Consider the following 10,856-nt stretch of genomic DNA (forward strand, 5'->3'; position numbering starts at 1 on the left):
CCACGGAGCTTAAGAAGACAATGCTAATCACAGGTTCTTCTTTTCCCTTCAAAACTTTATTATTCTCTGATCTTAGGAAATGCTTTCTTCTCCTTATCTTCTAAATGTTTTACTAATTTATATTTTCCATTTTTGTAGCTTCTCTACCAATCCTCTAAATCAGCCTTTTTCAATCAGGATGTTTACATGAACAGAGAACTCAGAATTCGATTTATGTGATAACTTTTCTCAATTTTCCCAAGGATAATACATGATTAGTACTATTCATTTTGTTTTATTTTTTTCAGCTTCTTAAATTTATTTTTTAATTTTTAAAGGTTTTATTCATTTATTTGAGAGAAGGGGTAGAGAGAGTACGAGCAGGGTAAAGGACAGAGGGAGAAGCAGACTGCCTACTGTGCGGGGAGCCCCAGGCAGGGCTCCATCAGGGGACTCCAGCATCATGAGCCCAGCCAAAGGCAGATGCTTAACTGACTGAGCCACACAGGCACCCCCTTTTAGGCTTTTTTTAAATAAAGATTTTATTTATTTACTTGAGAGAGAGAGAACAAGAGGGAGAGAAAGAGAGTGCACGAGGGGAGAAAAAGAGAGAGCCGTGCGCGCGTGTGTGCACAAGTGGGGGGTGGGGCAAGCAGACTCCCCACTGAGTGTGGAGCCTATGACAAAGGACTCCATCCCAGGACCCTGAGATCATGACCTGAGCCGAAGTCAGTCACTTAACCGACTGAGCTGCCTAGGCACCCCTGATTAGTACCATTTTAGATGCACAGGGTGCACACAGTGGGATGCCTTAGGGCATGTGAGCTTAAGTTTTTGAAGAAACTCCATACTAACTCAAAAAGGAAGCTCCTTTTATTTATTTTTTTTACTTTAGTATTCTTATGTTATAGTAAAGTGGGTTCATATTCATTTAAGGACTATTTATTTATGAACTATTAAGCTCATATAAATTTATTAACTCACTTGTCACTTCTGAGCTGGATCCCGACCTCTTCTGGTGAGGTAGTAAGGTGGAGTTAAGAACCAATCAGCAAATAGTAAAACTTGTAAAACTAAAAATTATGAATTTGTCTTGTAAATGTTTTGAAAAATTACCGTAAGGCATGTGGATGTAATCTATTATTCAATATTCTGTTGTATTTTACTTGCTGAGTCTGATTTCGCCATCAAAGTAGTCAATGTGATTTTTCTTTCATTAATCACTTCATTCAAGTACCTAGAGCACAGGAGTCTAGCAAACTTTTCTGTAAAGAACCAAATGGTAAATATTTTGGGTTTTGTACGCCATATGGTTTCTGTCGGAACTATGTAATGCTGCCATGGCCTGAAAGCAGCCACAAAAAATAAATTGGCACAAATGGTGTGGCTGTGTTCCAATAAAAATTGGTAGGGACAGTAGTTTTCTGACACCTGACCTAGAGAGTTCAGTGCTATACATAGACTGGCAATTCAAGAAATATTTTTAGCTAATGATAATGTTGATGAGGGTAAGAAATAGACCTTTCAGGGTAGGAATATTTCCCTAACTATGCCGTTTTACTATTTAGCAGTGCTATAATTTGACTTTGGTTTCTGGTAAGTAAATAAATAGAGTCCTATATCCATCTAAAGTATACCATTGCATATGTGATAAATCTGGAAATGAGAAAAAAGGAGAACAAACACTATTTCTTTTTCTGATCATTTAATTACCTAAAAAAAAAAAACAATGGTTAATTATCATCGAATCTACTCTGAATAAAGCAGAATGCTGACAGGCAGACATATAGTTAAATGCTGATGTCGGACATATAGTTAAAAAACACAAGACACACAAAGTGATTCTTAACTAGGACTGTGCATTAGAACCACCTACAAGCTTCTTTTTAGGGGCCCTACATCAAAACCTACTAAATCAAAATCTTATTTGTTGGGGCCTATGATGAAAATTTGGGAAAATGGGTCTTAGTTAATTCTGGGCATCCATGGTTAAGAATCACTGCTGGAGTCTTCAATTTTAAGAAAAAAAGTAAAGTTCTTAACATGTTCTAATCTATTCTCAGTAATTTGTTACTAGAGTTTAAGTGCGTGGGCTCTGGAATCAGAGCTGGGCTCTAATCCCATTTTTGCCATTTCTTAGTTGCATAACCCCGGGCAACTTCTCTATGCCTGAGATTCTTTATCTGTAAAATGGGTATAATAACAACACTCGACTCATAGCAGCATTGTTGGGAGAATTCAATATATGAAAATATCTGGCATAAAGCTTGGTACACATCAAGGACACAATAAATATAAACTATGACTACTCATCACACATTTTTTTTAATTAATAAGAATGATATCAAATATACTACACTCTAAAGGCCTAATTCAAGGTGCAAAGTCTCTTTAAAAACTGTTAGAAGGGTGATTAGGCTGATTCCAACTTGTCTTATACTGACCAGCAGAAGAGGTGTCCTTTTCCACAGTCCACAGCAGGAGCTCTGAGCAAGGGAAAGCTGAGTGTATCAGACCCAGATGTATTTGACCCTTGTTTTGTAAGTCTGACCGCTCTTTCACAGCCTGGAGTAGGACACCATTTAATGGCAGGATTATTTTCAACGAAGGCCTGTTGAAACATGTCAATTTACTTTAGATGGAAAAAAAGGGTGAACTAAAAAACAAGGAGTAATCAGTCTCAAGAGACACTTAAAATAGTACCAGAAAGTATAGAATTTAGTAAGAAGGAAAAAAGAGGTAATTACCTTAGTAACAACATGACATTTTAAATTTATGTTTTCTTTAATCTAAAAACCAGGTAGATGATAATGAAGTAAAAATGCAACTTTTCACACAGAAAATGTTTAATTTAAAAATGTTTTCTCATACAATATGCTGCCTTTCTGATGGAAAATAATTATATGATTATTAGTTGCATTAGTACTGTAAATTTCTAAATGGCACTCCAATAATATAAAAATCAAGATTATGATGCTTTCTTTGTTACAAAACAGCAGGATACCTTTTTGAAAAGTTCATATGTCATAGGGTTTAGACCTCAAAAAATCTGAATAAATTTTTTTTTTAGGGAGAGAGCAGGAGCAAGCACACATGCCTATGAGAGGGGCAAAGGCAGAGGGAGAGAGAAAACCTTAAGGAGACCCCCCTCTGAGCACAGAGCCTGACGTGGGGCTCAATTGCATGACCTGGAGATCATGACCTGAGCTGAAATCAAGAGTCGGACACTTAACTGACTGAGCCACCCAGGTACCCCCAAAATATAATTTTTAAACCACACAAGAACATAACTTACATATTTCTGGACAATTCTTAAATGAAAATAAATATAGAAAAAAAAGGAAACATTATAATTCATTATATGAAACTATTCTTTGAAAAACCCCATTCCAAGTTGATAATCTTTACTTCTGAATATTTACATTTAGAAGTCTAAAATATGTCTTTTGGAAAACTGCAAATAGGTACTATTTACTTTGAACACTGTCTTGATCAGTTATAAAAGACCAGTCGGTAAATAGTTTTGAACAAGTTTTTTTGTTTTTGTAAATTACTACTTCAATTTTTTACTTTTATTTTATCTACCATGATTATAAAAGAATGCTTTAGGGCCCCTGGGTGGCTCAGCAGTTGTTAAGTGTCCAACTCTTGGTTTTGGCTCAGGTCATGATCTCAGAGTCGTGAGATCAAGCCTCATGTCGGGCTCTGTGCTGAGTGTGGAACCTGCTTGGGATTCTCATTCTCCCTCTTTCTCTGCCCCTCCCCCTACTTGCATGTCTGTGTGTGCTCTCTCTCTAAAATCAATAAATAAAATCTTTAAAAAAATAATAGGGACGCCTGAGTGGGTCAGTTGGTTAAGCATCTGTCTTTGGCTCGGGTCATGGTGTTGGGCTCCCTGCTTAGTGGGGAGTCTGCTTTTCCCTCTCCTTCTGTGCCATGACCTCCCCACCCCTGCTGGCTCTTGTGCATGTCCTCTCTCTCTCAAATAAATAAATTAAATCTTCAAAAAAAAAATGCTTTAACTGAAAACTTTAATTAATGCCACCATTCCTTCATGCAGTTTTTCTGGGAGACAAAAGTCAGAGTCCATTATTTTGTGTGTTTTTAAAAATAAAACAAAACAATTAAATAAAACCTGTTATACAGATTTAATAAAAATAAAATGAAAATGAAATCAGATAACTGGCAGCATACCTTAATATCAAACTGTAGATATCGTTTGTCCATCTCCTTAGAAACTACACTTTCTATGATATCCACAGGCACAAGTTGGAAGCAATCATATGCAGGGCAGAAAATGTTGTGAGCTTCACCTTCTTGAATTTTCAGATTCAAAAACCTATTAAAATTATCAATTGATAGAAAAAAAGGAAGAATATAATTTATTTGCACATTCTAAGAATTTTTTCTTTATGCTGAATTTTCTGTTAAGAGTATAATTAAAATAACACAATGAACAAAGTATGAAGTATCAATTGTAATACACTGATTTATAAAATTCATAAACATTACTGAACACTTACTACCTGCCCAACCATTCATTCATTTATACATATATACACACATATAAGAATATATATACTTGTATTTATGTTTTATATATGTATTTTTTACAATGTTCTTCTTTTGCTTTATCCTCTCTAAAAGTCTGAAACAAAATCATTAACATTAAAATTTCAGAAATGAGTGGTTTAGAAAGGTTATATTCAATTCATGATATTCTGTACCTTTAAAGAAAAGGGACCAATTATATAGAATTAAGTCATGGATAATCCAAGTAATTTGGGAGAGGCACTGGAAGATAGCACACCTTTTTGAAGAAAAGACTCTCTCCTTAAATTCCATTTAGATGAGTATTAAGTTGCATGTCCTACTCTAGGCACACTAGTTGAGGTAGTAGGGAAAAGGTATCCTGGAGAGTGGCAGGAATCTAGCCCAAGGTGAATTAAATGGTTAAGGAGCAGGATTTTGAGTTAGAGAATTCCAGGTCTGCCACTAACAAGTCATATGATCTTCAGCAATTTATTTACCTGTTCTGCCGCTCAGTTTCACTATCTGTAAAATACAGATAATAATAAGCATTTCTTGGGGTTGTTACACAGATTATATGACATAATGTGTGTGAATATTTGCAGGGTGCCTGGCATAGAATAAGAATTTATAAATTTTAGCAAGGGTTTTATTTTTATTGTTATTACTATTCCCTATGGAAAAACAAGAAACAAATTAGCTTTTGAAGTGTCATTTAACACTTAAACCTAGAGAAAATGGAAAACGAGGCACCTAAGTCACCAGTCTCTAGTGATCACCATCAACAATTTGACTATTTTGCCTGCAGTATTTTTCCTTTGGTTCTGTCAGTGTCTTAATTCAACTGCACCTAATCCCCTCCCCCCCCCAAAACCAAGCTAACGGAGACCTCATCAGACCTGCTCCCTCTGGTTCATTTCCACCTTCTTCCACAATTTCATCTTGGCACTTCAAAGAAAACAGAGCCCTCTCTTAATATTCTCCCTACCACACCCTGAACCCAGCCATATCCTTAGCTATCTTTGCCTTCTTCTCACTACTCATTTCAGTGAAAGAGAGCTTACTGCCCAAGCTAATCCGTAAATACTCTGGCCAGCTCCAGAACTTGCACAGTCCAGAAACCTATCCCTTCTCTATGTCTCTGTCTTTCTGCCTATCTCCCTCCCCCATGGGTCTTTTCTTCGGCATAATCAATATGCTCAAGTTTTTTCCTACCCTGAAACATTTCTCAACTAAATGATCCTTCTTAGCTCCACTTTCCTTTCACATCAGTTTCTTGACAAAATATTTTGATGATTTGTCATTCCTTCCTCAAGTCCATCGCATTCACTTTTCAACCTGCAACACTCTGGCTTTTATCACTTTTTCACTGAATGGCCAGCTCTCAATAAGGCTATTAAGACTACCCATTAGCCCAAGGATTTAAGACTTCTCAGTTCTTATCTGCCTTGACTTCTATGGAGCATCAGACACTGCTAACCAGTTCTCTCTTTCAGATTCTCTCTTTTCTCTGGCTTCTAGGACTTAAATTTTTCCCCCTGGTATTCTTCTTACCTTTGGTTGCTCCTTATTCATCTTTTTCACCAGTGTTTTTTACTCTCCTGATCACTTATGTTTTACTGTTTTCTAGAGTTTTCACACCAAAACTCTTCCCCCTTTCTCATTTCATTCGATCTTCCTGGGTGATCTAAATACTCCCAACTTAAACTACCACCTGTATGCTAATGGCTCTGAAATTTAAAGCCCAGATCTCCCTCCTTAGCTACAAATCTTGACTACACACAAGACTTTTGTTTAAATGTCTCATATGCATTTAAAATTCAACATATTTAAAATCTTACCCTCTATTTTTCAATATGATTTAAAAACCACATATGCTCCACAAAACTCCAACATATCCCAACAGAAGGGCATTCTGTACCTTAGTTATAAGGTAAAAATTACCTGTATTTCTCTGTGTCGAGAAAAACCATTTGGCAGAAATAAAGATGGATGAAGTGTGCAGGGGAAATACTTTAGAGCAGCAGTTCTCTAAGTGTGATTTGTGGACCTGAGACTTTTCAGAGGGTTAATGAGGTCAAAACTATTTTCATAATGGTATTAAAACTTTTATTTTTTAGGTAAAACTGCTAGTGCCTTAGCATGAATCATGGCAGTGGTGTTAAAACTATACTGGTAGACTTTATATTCTTCGCTGCTTGGCACTTGCAGTTAAAAAAAAAAAGCCAGTTTCATTTAAGAATATCCTTGATGGAGTAATAAAAATTATGAATTATTGGTTATTAATAAATTTTATTGATTTATTTTTTTATATTAAATCTTAACTCATAAGTACACATCTTTTGGGTATTCCGTGCAAAGCAATGGTCAGGAAGCATAATGAATTTCTGCTGCTGCATACCAAAGCATGGTGGCTGTCTCAAGGAAAAGCACTTAAGAAATTGTTCAAGCTACAAGTAGACCTACCTGTGTTTATCATGGGATACTATTTTTATTTGAAACAGCAACCACAAATAATGATTACTTGGACTTGGGTTTATAGTAGATTTTTCTGGAAAATGAATTAAGTGAGCTTGTCATGTCAAGGAAAAAAGTTGACAGAGAGAAATCTGGGGCAGACTTTACCTATGTTTTTATCTTGTAGGTCAACCATCCTTAGGAAGAGGATAATAACTACCATTTATTGAGTAGTAACTATGTGCCAGGCCCTATTCGTTTTAAGCATTTTTCATACAGTAAGCCATTTAACAGTAAACTGATAAAAACTCTATGATGTACTTACTATTATCATCATTTTATAGATAAGGAACTTGAGGCATAGGGAGGTTACCACTTACCTAAATCAACAACTAATAAGTAGCAGGAAGAATAATCTAGGTTGGGTAGAAAATAATAATTTCCCTTTCGTTTAAGCCCTTGGAGCAGACGCTTCAGAGCATCTGGCTGGATTGATGACCTTACGGAGTAGGGAAGACTAAAATAAATTGAGCATTTTTGAACTATCTAAGGACCTTTAAAATTTTTTCCTTGCTTCTTAAACAAAGAAGTTTCTTTTCTATATGCCTATGAAAGGACTGCAATTAATTTAAAAATGGTTTTATCAATGTATAAATCACCTAACCTGGAACTTGTTTTCCTGCTGCTTGATTTGACAAGAACTACTGGCAGGATGATAGGAGGGGGAAACCTAGGTAGAAACTACGTAGGTTGATAAAGTAACACAGGAAATAATCATTAGATCTTTCAAATTTAAATCTTACCATAAACTTCCCATGGCTAGTCTGTGATGAGTATGGGAGATGGTTCCTGTGACATAAGTTTGGTGAGGGAGGTAAAGGAAGTTCAAAAAAATTCAAGTAAATCCCTTGGGGAGGCTCAGTTTTCACATAGAAACCATGGCCAACAGTAGAAAACTTGGTAGAACCCAGAAAATACTCCCTAATACAACAGAATTAACAATTTTAAGCCAAATAAAGTAATGTATCTGTGGAAAATCTTCTGCATCCACAACTAGGTCAAAGTTAGCTTTGGATTGTATACCTGACCCTTGCCAATCAGCTTACCTGTATCAGCTGTACTGATTTGATTTTATCTAATTAGATTCAGAGTAAAGTCTAGTCTATGTTTTAAAAAGAATGACCAGATACTCTCATTTATTCTGACTTTTTAAGAAGCAATATTTCTCCCCTCCAAATGAAATCTTCCCTCTTTTCCTGGTTTAGAAAACAAAGAAAATGTACTCAAAATGAAACCAGAATGACAGAAAGATGAGTGGTTATCTAAAAAAATTGGAGGAAGGTGGTGGGAGGATGAGGGAAGCAGACAGAGAAGGGTGGGAGGGACTTCAAGGAGAATTGAGGAACCTTTGGGGATAATGGATATATTCATTAGATTGTGCTAATGGTTTCTTGAGTGTGTACATATGTCAAGGCTTATTGAATTATTTATTTTAAATATGTAGTTTATTATATATCAATTATACTCCAACAAAACTGTTTAGGACAATAACAGAAAATTTGCTCAGGTTCTTGTTCTCTCACCCAACACGGGATTCCCCAGCTCCCTAAACTTGGTATCTGGTACTCCATGAAAAAGAATAGTTTGAAATCTTCCGAGTTTTAAGATTTCCTTAATTACTAATGACATACTTTGCTTCAGTCATTAGTCAGTAGATTTATATGCTTCAGAGATAACATGATATTGTACTGCTCATTAATTACATTGATCTTCTCCTTTGTTTTGTCTGTAAACCTCTACTGAAAAGTGCAACATTACAGCAAAGTTAATGGATGGTATGAGAGTATAAATCTTGGCAAGATAATGGGAAGGAGGGTAGAGACAAACATGAGAAACAAAATAAATTTCCCATTTGTACCCAACCATGTGTAGAAGAGACATCAACCTTTGAATTGATTGAAAAGTAATTTTAAACATACATGTTCTTATAGATTTCAAAGGCTATTATTTGTCACAAAAATTTAGAGAAAGCATAAAACAAATGCCTACAAATTCTTAGAATATATTCTTGATACTTAGGTGTAGGCTTGAAATTTACATTAGATGTAATGTAAATTAAATACTAAGAAAACTTACTTCCATATACCTGATTTGTTATCAAAAGTACCTTCCATTAAGCTAAAGAAAATTAAATGATTTTACTGAATACCCAGGAAGATGTAAAAATGAGAAAAAAAAATTCTTCCTTATCAGTGAAGTATATATATTTCAGCACAACTCTGAAACTGGTATGAATAATCCATATCATTAAATATCAAAAGCAGGCAATTTTATTACCAAATCAGAGTGCTATCATGCAGTAAGAAATACTAAGTTGCACATATACTCACGACTCCCAACATCCTCTACAAAAGTCATGTCCGCAGGGCATATCCACTGGGTCTTCAAATACAGAAATACTGCACATACAAATATCACACTGGAAATGAAGAAGAGCAATGATTTAAAAGAAGTCATATTTCGGATAGAGAACAATATATTTATTTATTCATTGGTTTAAGGCAAAAATACTACTATAGTAACTATAAAGTTAAGTGTTTCAAAGTTATAAGAGAAGTTAAAGTTAGTGTGCTTACTTCTGATTGAATAACAAATACCATGCCTCACTTCATTACAAACTGTTAAGGGACTTAAATGTTTCTGTTTTTGTTTATTTAAGATTTTATTTATCTCAGAGAGAGTGAGTGAGTAAGAGAGAGAATGAGCACGAGTGGGGGAGGAGTAGAGGAAGAGGGAGAGGCAGACTCTCCACTGAGCAGGGAGCCCGATGTGGGACTTGATCCCAGGACTCCAGGATCATGTCCTGAGCTGAAGGCGGACGCTTAACTGACTGAGCCACCTAGGCACTGCGGGACTTAAATGCTTTAATGCATAAGTCAAATTCCTGAATCCCAAATTTATGTATTAATCAGCAACTATGCATTTGGGGAAAAAAAAGTACAACAAACCATTAAAATCTATTCAGATCAAGAGCAAACTGTCCACTGCAAAATAACCACTTCAATATCATGTCCTTTAGCCTATACTCATCCCAGAAAATCTAAAAAAACAGATCAACTTTGTGTTTGCAAGATAAAAACTCTGGATATTCAGAGTAGGAATTTAAGGATTTCTACCCAAGGAACCCTGATACAAAACTATGCATCTTCTAAACAATGACTTATTAGAAGCAAACATTCCAATGTTACAGATGCAAATTACAGAAGTAGGATTTTATTTTCCAAGAAGGCCTAGGTAAAACCCAGAATGCTTTCATTTTTATCACATATTTTGAGGGGCTGAACCATTAAGGAAACGTCAAAATTTCCTGTAACAGTATACCAATGATATGTCAATTAAAAACACAGACAATATCAGTAGTATTTCTCAATAAAAAGCAAATATTACGGAAATGTATCTAGATGACACATCCCAAAGCTTTACTGAAACAAATACATAATTGTCAATATAAGTGTTTTCAAAAAAATATAAACATTTTTTCATATTTTTTAATTTATACTGCCTATTGCAAACACAACTTTTATTTTATTTTTTATTTTTTAATTTAATTTTATTTTTAAATTTTATATAAGTGTTTTCAAAAAAATATAAACATTTTTTCATATTTTTTAATTTATACTGCCTATTGCAAACACAACTTTTATTTTATTTTTTATTTTTTAATTTGTAAAGTTCGATGATTCATTAGTTGAGTATAACACCTAGTGCACCATGCAATACGTGCCCTCCTTACTACCCATCACCAGCCTATCCCATTCCCCCACCCCCCTCCCCTCTGAAGCCCTCAGTTTGTTTCTCAGAGTCCATAGTCTCTCATGCTTTATTCCCCC

The 10,856-nt window shown here is 35.2% G+C and overlaps 1 protein-coding gene across 1 annotated transcript in view; it reads right to left on the bottom strand.

Moving 5' to 3' along the window:
- Nucleotides 1-10,856, bottom strand: part of ANKIB1 (ankyrin repeat and IBR domain containing 1) — a 181,072-nt gene that overhangs the window by 39,082 nt on the left and 131,134 nt on the right. The window contains exons 7-9 of the mRNA XM_008686227.2: nt 9,357-9,445; nt 4,174-4,318; nt 2,424-2,590 (exon numbers count right to left, since the gene is read on the bottom strand). Coding sequence (XP_008684449.1) covers nt 2,424-2,590; nt 4,174-4,318; nt 9,357-9,445 — 401 coding nt within the window. The remainder of the gene's footprint in view (nt 1-2,423; nt 2,591-4,173; nt 4,319-9,356; nt 9,446-10,856) is intronic.

This window comes from Ursus maritimus, unplaced genomic scaffold (assembly GCF_017311325.1).
Source record: "Ursus maritimus isolate PB19 unplaced genomic scaffold, ASM1731132v1 scaffold_3, whole genome shotgun sequence".
Taxonomy (NCBI): domain Eukaryota; kingdom Metazoa; phylum Chordata; class Mammalia; order Carnivora; family Ursidae; genus Ursus; species Ursus maritimus.